Source organism: Monodelphis domestica, chromosome 4 (genome assembly GCF_027887165.1).
Source record: "Monodelphis domestica isolate mMonDom1 chromosome 4, mMonDom1.pri, whole genome shotgun sequence".
In the NCBI taxonomy this organism is placed as follows: Eukaryota; Metazoa; Chordata; class Mammalia; order Didelphimorphia; family Didelphidae; genus Monodelphis; species Monodelphis domestica.
This window is the reverse complement of record NC_077230.1, coordinates 9,378,120-9,394,733: the sequence shown is the minus strand read 5'-3', so window position 1 is coordinate 9,394,733 and position 16,614 is coordinate 9,378,120. Positions and strand designations below refer to the sequence as shown.

At 37.4% G+C, this 16,614-nt stretch overlaps 1 protein-coding gene across 3 annotated transcripts in view; it reads right to left on the bottom strand.

The window, feature by feature from the left end:
- PDE9A (phosphodiesterase 9A) overlaps window positions 1-16,614 on the bottom strand; it is a 187,661-nt gene that overhangs the window by 8,101 nt on the left and 162,946 nt on the right. For all 3 annotated transcript variants that reach the window (XM_056826008.1, XM_007493183.3, XM_007493187.3), the window contains 4 exons: window positions 14,992-15,148; window positions 12,446-12,559; window positions 5,947-6,051; window positions 972-1,100 (listed from right to left, as the gene is read on the bottom strand). In XM_056826008.1, the coding sequence (XP_056681986.1) occupies window positions 972-1,100; window positions 5,947-6,051; window positions 12,446-12,559; window positions 14,992-15,148 (505 nt within the window). The remainder of the gene's footprint in view (window positions 1-971; window positions 1,101-5,946; window positions 6,052-12,445; window positions 12,560-14,991; window positions 15,149-16,614) is intronic.

The window sequence follows — 16,614 nt, the reverse complement described above, 5'->3', positions numbered from 1 at the left end:
CTGACAGGATTTCAGTTGGTATGAAAAGAGACATACTGTCCAGGGGAAGAAGCATTAGAGAAATAGATGGCACAACTGTGCAGTGGCTGGAGTGGTGGGAATGGAGTTGGGAAGACCTGAGTTTGAATCTAGCTTCAGATCTTTGCTAGCTCTGTAGCCCTAAGCAAGTCACTTAACTACTATCTTCCTCAGTTTCCTCATCTATAAAATGAGGCCAATTAGAGCACTTACTCTACAAAGTCGTTGTGAGGATCACAATGTACAAGAAGGCATATCCAGGAGATAATATCTATAAAGAGCTTAGCATAGTCAATGCCTGGCACATGGTAGATCCTATGATAAATGCTTATTCCTGTTCCCCTCCCTGCCACTCTCTACTTGTCAGAACACATCTGTATTACTGTGTCTAGTTCTAGGTACCATATTTTAGAACAGACATTAATAAGCTTCCAGGTTCATACCAGAAGGATAAGTTGAAGGAAGATACAGGGTAATTATGAAGGGGCTGTCCCCTTGAAAGCGTTTACAATGTTGAAACAATGTTTTTCTGCTTGGGCCCAGAAGGCTGAACTAAAGCAAAGGATAGAAGTTACAAAGAGGCAAATTTAGGCTTGACTCATGATCTTCTTTCTAATGATCAGAGTATCTAAAAGTAGATTTGGCCTCTTTAGGAAATTGTGGCTTCTCTCTGACCAGGGACTTTAAGGCAAAGGATGGTTGGCTATTTGATAAGTAGATTGGTGGGGTGTTGTTTTTAAGGTAGAGGCTGTACTATAAGATCATTTAGATTCTTAGCAAAATCTGAGATTTCATGATTCTGAGTGAAAGCCATTTACCACAAACACAGCTTTTGGGGGTAACTTCATTGACTGCCATTAAACACGTTTCACTTGGGTAACACTGAAATTGTGGTCGCCTTTCAGAAGACTAGGAGATTATGTATAACATATAGTCTAATATCAGCTACTTACCTTGGTAACTGTTTCAAACATTGGAATCAGAACAAATTTGATGAAACCAATTTGGGCTGTAGGTTTGGTCACTTTATCTCGGTCCATGAAAGGCGCCACTGGAAGTCCTTCGGATTTTTCTCTGTCGCTCTGAGGCAAATGCAGGAGACAGTGTTCTAGAGATTAGAATTTAAGAATACCTCAAAAGAGCAAGATGCGTGAATTGATGCAGTTCATTTGCACTTATTAGAGATAGTAGGATGGAAATTTTTATTTCAAATAAAATTATGATAGTTGCTTGTAATTATTTACATTTAAGGTACATTTGCACAGATAGGAGAAATAACAATAAATTATAATAAAATGATACAAATTATTTAAAAATTATTGCATTAACATGTATGGTTATTTTAGTATTGATAGATATGCCACTAGAATAATTAGGAACTAGAGAATGAAGCAGTTTAGTTGGTGCCATTCCTTCCCACCTTTTCTACTAGATTGCCTTTCCAATTTTCCCCTTTCTTTGTAATCATCAGTTTCCCCCTATCTACTAGTTCATTCTCACAAACACATCTCGATCTCTTCCATTCTTAAGAAACATCCACTAGATTCACCATCGCCTTTTGTCTCTTTTCCCTTTCTTAGTCAAAGTCCTTAAGAAAAGTTACCTGTTCTCCTCTCACTTTTATCTCCATCCTTTATAATTTGATTTCTGGCTTCATCACTCAACTGAAACTCTATCCAGAGTTAGCAGAGATTTCTTAATGCCCAAATCTAGTGTTTTTTCTCAATCCTTATCTCTCTTGAATTATCTTTGTGCCATTTGACATGATTGGCCAACTTCTTTTCCTGGACCTCTCTCTCCCTTTTTGGTTCTGACAGTCTTTCCTCCTGGAAAGGAGAATTAGGAGGACATACTTGTCCAAGTCCTTTGCTTTGCTGATACATTGTCCATATCATTTAGATAATACATATTTATTAAGCATCCACTATGTGCCAGGCACCAAGCTAAGCGTTGAGGATATAAAAAAAAAGCAAAATATATTCCCTGCCTTCAAGGAGCTCACAGTCTAACCAGGGAGACAACATTTAAGCAACTAGGTACAGGATAAATTGGAAATAATCCCAGAGTAAAAGTCAGGCAATTAGGAGGGATTACGGAAGCTTTCTTATAGAATATAGGGTTTTAGGTGGGACTTGCAGCAAGCCAGGAAAGTTAGGAGGTGGAGATGGGGAAGGAGAAAATTCTAGTCATGGGGGACAGTCAGAGAAAATGTCTAGAGTCAAATGATGGAGTATCTTTGAGGAAAACCAAGGAAACCAGTGTCAATAAATCATAGACTACATGGGGGTAAAGAGGTGCAATGTATAAAAGAATGGAAAAATAGAGGAGGGTCAGGTTTTGAAGAACTTTGAATACCAAATAAAAGATTTTACTTGATCCTGAATGTCATAGGAAGCCACTGGAGTTTATTGAGTTGGGGTGTGTGTGTGACATGCATTAGGGAGATTAATTTGACACCTGAGTGGAGGATGGAATGAAGAAAGGAAAGATTTGAGGCAGGAAGACCAACCACCAGGCTATGGCAATAGCTCAGTCATGAGGTGATGAGGACCTGCACCAGGGTGGCGCAGTGGTGGTAGTTCCAAAGGGAGAGAAGGGGACATATGTGAGAACTTGGTGATAGCCTGGATCTGGGGGTGATGGTGAGAGAGAGTGAGGACATGAGGATAGCTAACATCAAAGTTGCAATTTTGGGTACTTGGGAAGTGGTGGTACCCTTAATAGAGAATTGAGAAAGAGGAGAAGATTTTTGGGGAAAGATAATGGGTTAAATTTTGGACATGTTAAGTTAAACTTGTCTGTAGTATATCTAGTTTGGGATGCCAAATAGGAAGTTGGAGATGCAAAACTGGAGGTCAGTAGAGAAATTGGCATCATCAGCCTACAGAGTTGATAAGACCATGAAGTGAAATACTATGCAGGAAGAAGAGGACCCAGGAAGAGGTTCTGTAGGACACCCACCATTATTGATCATGACCTGGATGAAGATCTAACAAAGAGAACTAAGAAGGAGTGGTTAGATAGAGAGGAGGAAAAAAGAGAGAGTTATGATGATGAGGATGACGAAGATATCATTTCTCCTAACTTGTCTCTGTTCTAGATCTTCTTCTCTTCTTTTTCTATACTCTCTCTTAGTGATCTCATCAGCTTCCAGAGATTCAATTAGTATCTCCATGCAGGTGACTTTCAGAACTATGTGGATAGTCCTAGTCTCTCTAATGAGCCGGGTTCCATATCAATTGATTCCACAGCAGAAACTTAGATGACTTCCTCAGGGGAAATTACATTAAAAAGAAGACATAGCTCTGCTGCTGGTTCAACCTAAGGACCATCAGGGAAAGAAATGGCAAACCACTACAGTTTTTTTTGCCCAGAAAACTCAAATAGGTTCATGAAGAGTCAGATATGACTGAAATGACTGAACAAGAACCCTAGGACCTTTTCATCTCACTTTCTGAAATCTTCCATATGTACTATCTACCCATTAGAATATGAATTCCTTGAAAGCAAGGACTATCGTATTTTTCTATTCATATCCACAGCACTTGGCACAATGCTTTGCACACAGTAAGCACTTAATACATTCCTTTCCCCTGATTTATTTCCTTCATTTATTCATCTCTAGCTCAACAAATATAAAACCGAGTTAGATCTTTGGCCCGAACACATCCATCTCTTAAACTTTATAATTATTGTCAAAGGTCCTTCTACTACCAGGTCTGCAACCTTGATGTCAGCTTGAATACTCACTTTTATTCAACCTACATGCCCAAATCAGTTGCTAAATTTTGTTATTTCATATATTTCTATGATATTTCTCTCATTCTTCACCCTCTTCTCTCTAACTCACACACCCATCATTGGAGTTCAGTTTTTTAATCACTTTTCATCTGGATTATTACAATTGCTTTTAAATGGTCTTCCCTGCCCCGAAGTTTCTTTCTATTCCAATCTTTCCTTCATATAGTCATCAATGTGATTTTCCTAAGGCATGGTATGGTCCTAACCCTTACTTAATGGGCTGCAGTGGCTCTTCACTGTGTCCAGATATAAATCTCTCTCTTTAGCATATAAAGGCTTTCAGAATATGGACTCAACCTACCTACACTTACCAAACGTTGCTGAATATTTGGCTAAGTACTGAAGATTCGGACGGGTTTCAGTTACAATGAATCGTGAAGGTATTCAAGACGCATTCAAAAGCTGATTGTAATGGACAAACTGTTCATGGAGCAGACATGGATATATTTCTAATATTTCACATAATTGATTTCTGAATTCTAAAATTGGAGGGAACTTAAACATTTTGTTGATATTAAAAGCCTATATTATTATCTTGCTATCCATTCCTTTACCTTGCAATTGGTTAGCAGTATTGTTAATATTTCTTTTGTGCCACTTGTTTGATTGATATTGGGTGACCCCCCAATCCTAAAATCCATCCTTGAAGTCTATAATAAATAGTGCAGTTTGCTCAACCCACTCTCTTGGATTCTCTCTGACCATTTGAGGGGGAGCTGACATGCTGAGGCCACACCAAAGTTATGCCTCTGTGTTCCTTGTCTCTCTCTCCTCCTATGACTCACTCTCTCTAGCCTGTAAACGTAATCCATTATTTTCCAGCTTTCGGCTTCCTTCTGCAGGTGATTCAAACCCACACAAGAAATATATATAGAGAGAGCAGGACTCTACAGATTTAAATTTTTAAAAAGTACTTCTTGTTTTCATTAAGAAAAAGCAATAAACCTTACCTTCTGTCTTAGAATTGATACTAAATATTGGTTCCAAGGCAGAAGAGTCGTAAGGTAACAGTTGGGGTTAGGTGACTTATCCAGAGTCTGAGGCCACATTTGAATCCAGGACCCTTTGTCTTCAGGCTTGCCTCTCTATTCACTGAGCAACCTAGCTGACTCTTCTAAGAATTGTTGTTGTTCAAGTCCTGTCTGACTCTGTTTGACTCCATTTGGAGTTTTCTTGGCAAAGATACTAAAGTGATTTGCAATTTCCTTCTCTAGTTCACTTAAGGAAACTGAGGCCAACAGGCTTAAGTAATTTATTCAGGGTCACACAACTAGTAAGTGTCTGAGGCTGGATTTGAACTCAGGAAGATAAGTCTGACTCTAGCCCTAGCACTCTATCTAGGAGTTCACAATCAAATTATTGTAAATTCTTTTCTTTATTCTTACTATTGTCCAAACAAACTGGCCCTATTATTTTTTTCATACATTGCATCTCTCTCTTGTTGTTATGCCTTTTCACTAACTGCCTCCCATTTCTAGAATGAATTCCTTTTGGCTTCAGCCTTGTACAATCTCTGGTTTTCTTCAAGGGATATCCTCAGATATGAATTCATTCCCCCAATATTACCTAATATTTATTTTGTATGCCTGCCTATCTCTCTCTCTCTCTCTCTCTCTCTCTCTCTCTCTCTCTCTCTCTCTCTCTCTCTCTCTGTCTGTCTCTCTCTCTATCTATCTGTCTCTCTCTATCTCTCTATCTATCTGTCTCTCTCTGTCTCTCTGTCTCTCTCTCTATCTATCTATCTATCTATCATCTTGCCCTTAACTCCTTCAGGGTATTGACTATTTTGCTTTTGTCCCCCCCCCCCCCCCCCCCCCCGCTTTGCACAGGGGTTGTCACACAATAAGTGTTGGTTATATGCTTAAAATTTTTTTGATTGATTGCCTTTTGACTCCCATATTGTTGGTTTGGCCAGTTATATCAGAGGATATTCAGTGGTAATAGATGTGATCCAACTGGTATTAGCATTTTGGGGGTTGTCACCATCTTTAAAAAAATTATAGTCAATTTCATTTCAGAAATAGTCTAGCGACTTAATATTTCATTCCATCTTGGTACACGTCTTTCAACTACTGACCATTGTTAAAACATGACTAACTGGCCTGATGTGAAGTTTAATTTTCTTACCTGCATAAAATATTCTTCTAATAAACAGTCAACCCAGGGTTCTGCTACTTCTATTGGACGAACTTCATTGGATATATCACAGCATTTTATCAATATCATCTTTAGCTGAAAGAAGATGCTTTAAGAGTTATAATAAATGGCCATAGGTATCAAGGATTTACAAATCAGTTTTTGTCATTTCCAGGTCATTTGCATGTATTCCCTTAGACTTTTCCCAGATGATTCTGGTAAAGCCACTTAGTCTCTGGGTGATCTTGTCAATTCATTAATGACTAACTTTCGGAGAAAGTACTGACCAGTATTGGTAGAATTTTCTTACCTAAGAGTTCCTTATACGGGTGAAATAAAAAGGTTCATTTCCTATTCTTATATGCCTTACCTGGATTTTTCATGGGTTTGATGTGTGGATTTTGATTCTGCAAAGACCACTTAAAAATTCTTTCTCATTTGCTTTATATATTTGCTAGGAAACAGAACATAGCAGATGTGCTGACTAGAGAGTTCATCTTCTTATCCATTAGTCTCTGTTATGGTTTAGTGGAAATTGCACTGGACAGAGTCAGGAGATTTTTTTGTTTTGAATCCTTTCATTTATGTGTTTGTGTGTCGTCAGGCAAGTCACAATCGTTTATCCCTGGTTTCATCATTTATAAATCCACTCAAATACTTCAGTGGATTTGTAATCTTATCAATGTGAGTTTCTCTATTAGTGCAGATCACAACCCATCCATGGCTTCTTATCCATTTGGTTCTTGTTAATATTCTTTCATATATCCTCTTCAAAGATTCCATTCAACAAGTTGAAGGGCATCTCTAGATATTTTGATTTCATTGGTACTAGTGGAAAATTTGCTTTGTCTAAATATTACTTGATAGTGCCAGAGGTGCTAGCATACCTCTTTTTCTAAATCATCAATTTCCTTTTGAATATCACTTATATTATTCTTCAAACAGGAATGCTGCAGTCTATATGCATCCATCATGGATTTCTCCTTGTTTTTTTTATGTCATCTGTAACTTTATATTCTTGGTGATTGTGATAGTATAAGATCCACAATGAATCATCACCAAGTGACCATTTATTTTAAAAAGATGATTTAGGTGTAATGAGTACTCTTTGGTCAGACTCTTAGAGCAAGCTCTATTATGTGTGTCCTTCAATGTTCTAGGGGTACTGTGAGGGGTTTAGCCCTCTTATCTAATGCTTATAAGGATGATAATAGAAAATAAGTATTGTTTTATTAGTTTAGAGATAAGAATAGAGTGGTTGACTTGAGAAAAGAATTGGAGTTTGAAGCAAAGCTAAGAGAGAAATTGTTAATTTCAATTGTTGACAGTTATAACCGTTTTTCTGTGTCAGTTACTCTCTCTGGCAGTTGGGAGTTGGTCTATGGCAGTTGGCAGAGACACACACTTTGAGACTCTCAGGGCTGGAGGAGGTAACATCTTTGCCTCTCTCTGTCTGAGGGAAAGACCTGAAGGAGCTTAGTGGGTTCTTTTTCCAACTTGGGAAACACTAATTGACTATTGTGGTTTTTATAATTTGATTTAACTCTGAGAAGACCAAAGAAAAACCTGGTCTTTAGTTTGGACTCTGAGTCTTAACAGATTCAGACTTAACAGTCTGTTAAGACTCAGAGTCCTAATGTGATTCTTGTTGAGACTCAACCAACTAGCCTTTGCTATTTTATAATTTGAAGGTGAAGTTAAGAATTATAAGGATAATAGTGGTAGTTTTTATTTAGATAGTATAAATTTGGGTTAGTCAGATCAGGGAGGATTAGTGTAACCTGTGAAACAGGAGAAATGGTTTCTTGTGGAGCCAGGGAGTGTATTTGGGTGGATTTAAAATTCCTTAGAATTAGAAATTCTTTTTTATCCTTATATATTTCAATAAATATTTTATTTTTATAGTAAAAGTCTCTTTAGCATCCTTGCTTCTGGCCCTGAAGGGAAGTTCATATTTGAACTTCACTCCATCACTGAAGATACTTTTGATGACATCTATCAAAACTATCTAAACAGTTTTGAACCTGTATTGTCAAGTTTTCATCTATTTGTTTTTTAATTTTTAATTTTTTTAAACCCTTACCTTCCATCTTGAAGTCAATACTGTGTATTGGCTCCAAGGCAGAAGAGTGGTAAGGGCGAGGCAATGGGGGTCAAGTGACTTGCCCAGGGTCACACAGCTGAGAAGTGTCTGAGGTCACATTTGAACCCAGGACCTCCCATCTCTAGGCCTGGCTCTCCATCCACTGAGCTACCCAGCTGCCCTCATCTATTTATTTTTATAACTCGCCATTCTTATTTTTTACATGCTTGAACTTCTACCAAATTTTGACTTCTTTTTCCCATTAGCTCCTGGTGAGTAGCATCTTCTTTCATTTAACCAGTTAAATTTTAGGTTTTATGAAGGGATATTTAATTTGAAACTATAGCAAGAACAAAGGCATGAACACTGCCCTCCAATATTCTATGTCATACCTTGGCCTCTGGATGGAGTGGCTCATTTTCTACACACCAATTTTATATCCAGATGCAAGTTGACTACCAGATGAGCTGTCCTCTCATCTACCACTAAGCTTGATCCCAAAACCAATGCCAAATGTTATTGCTTGCTCCTTAAGACATCAGTGCTAAGTGGGCTGCAAAGTACAGAGGGCCTCAGAAGGGAGAAGGTCCAAGACCTCTCCACTAATAGTGTTGTATCTCACCAGACTTTGGGCAAAGGATCCAAAGCAAGAAAGACCATCTGAAGAGAATGTAGTCAGAGTATGGGCAAGATGACTTCTTAAATTCATCTGTACCCAATCAGAGTATCCTATTCAACATGTGATTACATGACCGGGAACCAGAACAGAAAATGATCAAAGCACAGTTTCTTCACACATTATCATGACTTGCCAAAACAGGTCCCCTTGCCTTTTGCATAGGGTAAATAGCATCAGAGGCATTCTGGGCACATGCCATATGCCCATCTTGAGGTCATAACTCTGTAGTGTCTTTCTCAAGATCCATGAATCTAGTATTTTTGTGATAATACATGTATAACCCAGATTGAATTGTTTGTCAGCTCTGGGAGGGGGGGAAGAGAAGGGAAGGAGATAGTATGGATTTTATGACTTTGGAAAACATGGAAACTTGTTATTAAAATAAAAACTGTATATGTATGGATATCAAAAGACTGGCCATCTAGGTATAAGTCAAAGTCTGAGCAGTAAGTAAACTTGTTTTTTCCTCCTATTTAGTCTTTTGAGTAATTACGGATCCAGTTTAGGCAGTCTTGTACTGTCCTGTTGTTAGAAGGAATAAACACAATGTCACCTACAAACCAGACAATCTTGACATCTTACTATGTGGAAATTATTTTTGATTTGGATCTTGGGCAAAGTGGCAACTCTTTTTGGTGAGCATACATCTCTCCAGTTTATGTACTTCATTTGCTTTTAAGAATAATGACTTCTGTGGCAGGAATATGTTGGTAAATGTTTTACAACCAGCTTTCTAAAAATGTACAACACTTTTTTTTTTTGTAAACCCTTCCCTTCCCTCTTAGAATCAATCCTGAATATTGATTCCAAGGTAGAAGAGCAGTAAGGACTAGGCAATGGGGATTAAATAACTTGTCCAGTCATACACTAGGAAGTGTTTGAGACTAGATTTGAACCCTGATATAAATTAAATCTGGTCAAGATTCATAATCTATTAAATATGTTCCTATGGCACTATTTTAATAAATATTTTTGAATTAATATTAGAGATAGTGATCTGTTTTCTTTTTCTGCTTTATTTCTCCCTAGTTTGTGTATCAGGACCAAAGGTATTTATTTCATGTAAGGAGTTTGGTAGATTTCCCTCCACTAAGTCATCTAGGTACCCTCTCCCTACCCCCACAATACACTTTTAAGTTTAATTTGCATTATTAACATTTTCTCTACCACTTTCTTAAATCTAAATGATCAATAAAACAATAAATCAAGACCTAATTTGTAGCATATTTGTAGCAATTTTCTAAGGTGTAAATGTGCATACTGAACATTTAACAATAGATTCTTACAGGATTACACTAGGTTCTTGATATGAGCTGGTTCCAGCACACCCCGACTCTGTGTGGTTACATTTACAGAAGAATCTTGTGTGATTTTTAAACTATAAGTATGAGTCATTCTTGGAATCTCCAAGAGAGCATTTTGTTCTTTCAAGAGCCCTTTGGTAAATAAGATAAATGCAAAAATAATCATGTATTCTTTGAACAAATTAGTCAATTGTGTGAGTATAAATGTGGTTTTCTTATTTTTTAAAATTTTTTTCCTTTCTGTCTTAGAAGCAATATTAAGTTTTGATTCCAAGGCAGAAGAGAGGTAAGGGTTAGATGATCGGGGTGAAGTGACTTGCCTAGGGCCACACAGCTAGGCAGTGTCTGAGGTCAAATTTGAACCCAGGACCTCCTATCTCCAAGCCTGGCTCTCTGTCCACCTCGCTGCCCCTTTAAATAGGAAGTTTTCAAGACTGTATCATTTTCAGGACAGATTCTTTCCTATATACTGGTGCCGTTTTCCTCATTTGCAGTGAAGGGGTGATGTTTATATGACCTTTGTAGGGGTGGTCATGTGGAAAGTAACACACAAGAGGAAAAGCATGTTAAAATGTGAACTATTACAAGTTTGAGCCCTCATCAGAGAGGTGGTGCACCTGATAGAGGGCTGGATATGGAGTCATGAAGACGGTTTACTGACTGAACTTACTAGTGATGACAGCGGCCATTTGATCTTTTGTTTTCTCATCTGTGAAATGGGAATGATGAAGTCTGTAGTGCAGGGTTGATGGAGGTTCAGATGAGAGACTGCCCTTTGGCAATTTTAAAGTCTATTTCTCTAAGAGACGTTATTGTTAGCACTGGGGTTCTTTGGCCACGGTGGTCTTCTTTCAGCTATTCCGCAAGGGAAATTGGCCTAATCAGAACCATTTTAGACCTCAGACCCAACAAAAAGAGTCCCGAGGCTTTCTGTGACTTTGGATTCTTAATGCCACCTTAGTTAAAACACTTTCCCAAAGAGACGTGAATTAAATGAACAGAAACACTAACACTGTTTTAGGGACTTGATCTGTATCATATAAAAACAGCTATTCTTTGAGCTGTAAAAGCTCTCTGTGTTCTGATTAGTTCAAACGTCAAGGCTCTGGCTAGGCTCTCCAAGGAGAGGCCTCTGGGAGCAGCTATGGCTGAAAAAATCCGTCACCTTCTGATTCATCCGTACATTCATCTGCTAAAATGAGCTGTGCTGGCCTTACCGAGAGAGACAGGCACGCAGTCTGGGCTGTGCTCGATGCCTTTCTAGCTCTTTAGAAATAAACACGAATTTGCACACTATTGGCCAAGGGCAATGAGGTGACCAAGTAGCTAGAGAGCTGGCCTGGAGATGGGAGATCCTGAGTTCAAATCTGGACGCAGACATTTCTCAGCTGGGTGATTGTGTGCAAGTTATTTAACCTCTATTGCCTACCCCTTACTGATCTTTTGCCTGGGGGTCAAGAATTAATAAGGATTCCAAGAAAGAAGGTAAGGAGTTAAAAAGCCATACCCAAAGTGAGGCATCTGGTAAGTTTACCATATTAGGATAACATGTAAACCATATGTTTTTATGTGTGTGTATAGATGTTATCTGTGGTCGAGGGCTCCCCCATAATAATAATAATAATAACTAACATTTATATGGCATCTATTATGATCCAGGTACTGTGCTAATCACTTTATAAATATGATCTACTTTGATACAACCCCCTGGAAAACAGGTGCTATTATCTCCATTTTATAAATGAGGAAACTGAGGCAAATAGAAGTTAAATGACTACCCCAAGGGGACACAGCTAATAAATGTCTGAAGACAGATTTTAAGTGTTTAAAATAAAGTTCAGTCTAAAAAAATGCTAGATAGCAGAGAGTTCATTCACAAGAATTCAGAGCAAAATTAATTCATAATATATGGATTATATAAAAATTATTATAATTATAGATATAAATTATAAAAAAAATCTCTCATACAATCCTGATTACGTAATAGAGACTGGAGCATGTATTCTATTTCAAGACTATTTAGTAACAGGAAGACCTCAGTGTCCTTACAATCAGCTGGGGCTTTCTAAGTCAGTGTTACTTGCTAAAAGTCAAATAATCTTTCAATAGCAATTGTGAGTTAATTAGTTAATTAATTAACTTAATTAATTAATGTAAGGCCTTATTGTCTTCTTGGTTAGTTTTCTGGGGAGGTACATATAAGGTCACCCATTAAAAGCAGGACATTTGAATGATTTGGATAATTCTTCAGCTGTCTGCTTTCTCAGTGTATTTGTTAGGGATTCTGTCATATTTGGGGCACAAAAGACCCTTTCACAGAATAGCCAATGAGCAAAATTCTGATATGCAACTCCAATTTGCTCACAAGGCAGACTTGTCTACATTCGAGTTCTTGGAAGAATGAAGTATAAGAAGCCTACTTACATACATCATGTGCTCTTCATTGGTGTAGTCAAAATTTTCCATTTTTTCCTTGAAAGAATCCATAATTTCAGCGTGTCTTGCCATGTCAGTGGCCAAGATTAACGTAATTATCCCCTGAACAATGTAATGATAATACAGGAATCAAAAACCCATTAAAAATAGGCAGAGACACCCTTATACCCATTTTATTTTCTCTGGGGTTAAAGTGTTTCCAAGATGGCAACTGGGAGGGATTTTTTGAACTAAGCATCTGTTTATTCCTTTTTCAAAAATCCCCTTCACTAATGTAGATTGGAAAGTCTTTCCTTAATAGAGTTGACTGGATACTAAGTGCTTAAAGAGATTTGTTCTTTGTCACATAGCTAGTTGGAAGAGGGACTAGAACCCAAATGGTCCTAATTATGCCATCTTACCTCTCAGATCGAGCATGTTGGAAGAAGCCTTTTAAATCTAGGAGATTTATTCCAAGAACTACTGCCACCAACAATGGTTCTTTCTGTGCTTTCTCTGTCTCTCATATATCTAATGTGTATAGTGCATTATCAATGATAAATGATATATACACATGTATATATCCATATATTACCCATATATGTAATGTGTGTGTCTATATGTATGGATGAAGTCTTCTTCTCCATCTTGCTTTCCTGACAGTCATTAACTCCTTTCCTTTCCTCTTTCCTTTCCTTTCCCTTTCCATTCCTTTCCTTTCCTTTCCTTTCCTTTCCTTTCCTTTCCTTTCCTTTCCTTTCCTTTCCTTTCCTTTCCTTTCCTTTCCTTTCCTTTCCTTTCCTTTCCTTTCCTTTCCTTTCCTTTCCTTTCCTTTCCTTTCCTTTCCTTTCCTTTCCTTTCCTTTCCTTTCCTTTCCTTTCCTTTCCTTTCCTTTCCTTTCCTTTCCTTTCCTTTCCTTCTTTCCTTTCCTTTCCTTTCCTTTCCTTTCCTTTCCTTTCCTTTCCTTTCCTTTCCTTTCCTTTCCTTTCCTTTCCTTTCCTTTCCTTTCCTTTCCTTTCCTTTCCTTTCCTTTCCTTCCTTTCTTTTCTTTCCTTTCTTTCCTTTCCTTTCCTTTCTTTTCTTTTCTTTTCTTTTCTTTTCTTTTCTTTTCTTTTCTTTTCTTTTCTTTTCTTTTCTTTTCTTTTCTTTTCTTTTCTTTTCTTTTCTTTTCTTTTCTTTTCTTTTCTTTTCTTTTCTCTTCTTTCTTTTCTTTTCTTTTTTAAACCCTTGCCTTCTGTTTCAGAATTGATATTAATAATAGGTTCCTAGAGAGCAGTAAGGATTAGGCAATTGGGAGTAAGTAACTTGCTCAGGGTTAGACAGCTAGGAAGTGTCACATTTGAAGCTAGGACTGCCAGCTTCTAGACCTGGCTCTTTATCCACTGAGCCACCCAGCTGCCCCACTGACTCACTTTCTAAGACTCTTCAGGTCCATTATTAATTAGCTTTTCAATAGAATATAATGAGAGTTCTATGGAATGAGGAAAATACATGCTTTATTCCATACAGTACACAAATGTTGTTTATTGTTTATTGTCAAAGGCAGAAACAAATGTGCAACAGGATTTTCTGATACGTTCATTTCATGATATTATTAGACAGTATTAGATGAAATTTAACAACATAATTCAAAGTAACTATTGTCACCAACTAATTCAATTTGCTATTTAAAAGTAAACAAAATAAATGACTCAAAATTAGCCAATTCCAAATCCATTTTTCTTGGCCTTTGAGTAATACTCAGACTGTTAATAGATTCAAATTGAAAGAAATTTGGGGAAAACCCCAGGATAATTGACTTCATCCAAGTTCTTAAAATGCACATCAGAAGGAAGTCTTATTTAAAGCAAATGAAATATTTTCAACAGATTTATTCTGATATAATATTGAACAGTTATTGAAATAAGGTGCTCTTATTCATTTAGAGAGTATTCTTCCAATTCACATTGTTTTGGGTTGAACATTATGTACAAAGAGAATCTCTTGTTTATTTTGACTCGCCCTTATCTGGCTCCTGATTTCCTCCTCAATATTAAACCCTTTTCTTGGTATCTACTAGTATTAATAAGAGGGGTAAACATGGTAATTGAGCATTCTTCTCTAGTCAACCTGCCTCTTAGATCTCTCCTAGCTTGCCATCTAAGGATACCAGGTTCCTCATGAGAGACCGCGGGAGGGACAGTCACATATAGGTCCTGGCCATCTGCTCCTTATTTACTTTGGCCCCAGACAATAAGATGTTGATTCTGGAGGGAGAAATTGGCTCCATCTTTTGCTCAGCTATCTCTTCTTATGCTGATTTCTGGGTACCGATGTTTACCTTCATCAGTGACCCTAGCAGTGCCAGTTCCATGCCCATTTTTCATCCCAGTGGTACCCACACTCATTTATTTCTATTCCTCATTTGTACTTAAATGACTCTGCTTCTGATTACTGTCTGTCGATTGAATCAGGACAAGTGACAAAATGATCAGGCATCGATGAAAATGGCCTAGAAAAGTGCTCCCCTCCCCTAACCTAAAGATACTAGAGTTATTGGGGCCCCATTTACAAACCTGTCTTATCTTTTTGAAATCTTCTGGTGCTACATTGGAGAAAATATTGCATTCAGGCTGGGAAATGATCTGGAAAGCCACTGCACAGTGATGGTTCTCCAGAGGTGAAATATCGTTGTAGCGTATTGCAAGCTCTGTGCGCGCGTTAATCTGGTAACTGGTATCAACAGGAGGGTGAGAAGTTTAAGTGTCATGTACAGTTTACACAGATACATCTTATAGAGCAACGTGTTACATACACATATTATGATAACAGAAATATGCTGCTATAGTAATACTCTTATGGATAAATAGTATTTAACTGTATTTTACCCATATAATAATACTGTTAAGTAAGTAGTTTCCCCATTTTACTATCCGTATTTTAGAGATGAGTATATTAGGGCTCAGAGAAGGGAAGAGTTTTGCATGGGAGAGAAATGACTCAAATCCAGGCCTTATATTTCCCAAGCCAATTGTATTTTGTACTAAATTCCACATATGAAGTGAGATACTCAAACCTTATAATTTCTCTCTCTCTCTCTCTCTCTCTCTTCCTTCTTTCCTTCCTTCTCTCTCTCTTTCTTTTTTCTTTTAAAATAAAATACTTTGTTAGGATTATAAATCTAAAAGGGATTTTTGAAGCTAACATAACCAGCTCAATTTCTTTATTTGAATGACCAATTTTATCTAGAATTGAACTCAGAGAGGCATCTTATCCGATGCACTCATTTTCTAGGTGTGGAAAGTGAGGGAATATTAATGATTTACTTAAATTCATTGCACAGGTGGAATATGAACCCAGCTTATCTGAGTCTAGAGTCAGTGATGTTTCTATGGTGGCATACTGCTTCATATTCTTTTTGGAGCAGATGTTGCAATGAGCATGAATATACAAAGAGAGGACATACATTTTGATAATTTTCTCTAAGGAGTTGATTACATCTACTATTTATGAGAAAGTATGAATACATTGGAAAAAATGAGAAGCTTAAAAATGGATAGCATCATAAATGAAATAATGACCTTTAAGGAACTTATTTTTATTTATTCAAACCTACCCAAATGGAAAATTATGGCATAGGTGATAAGATACATAGGGAGAGACATGAATTCTCTCATTAAAAGTCAATCTGAGGGGATAGCTATGTTGCTTAGTGTAAGGGTGATATTAAAAAATAAGTATTATTTTATTAGTTTAGGGATAAGAAGTAAAGTGGCTGCTTGAGAAAAGACCTGGAGTTTAAAGCAGAGCTGAGAAAGCGTGTTAATTCCAGTGACAGGTATAACCATTTTTCTGTGTCAATTTCTCTCTCTGGCAGTTGGCAGAGACACACACTCTGAGACTCTCTCTCAGGGCTGGAGGAAGGAACATCTTTGCCTCTCTCTCTGTCTGAGGGAAAGATCTGATGGAACTCAGTGTTTTCCTTTCCCAACTTGGGAAACACTATGGACTATCGGTTGCAGCTTTTATAGATTGTTTAACTCTGAGAAGACCAAAGAAAAAACCTGGTCTTTGGTATTCAGAGTCCTAATTGGATTCTTGTTGAGACTCAACCAACTAGCCTTTGCTATTTTATCATTTGAAAGCGAAGTTAAGATTTATAAGGGTAATAGCAGTAGTTTTTATTTAGATAGTATAAA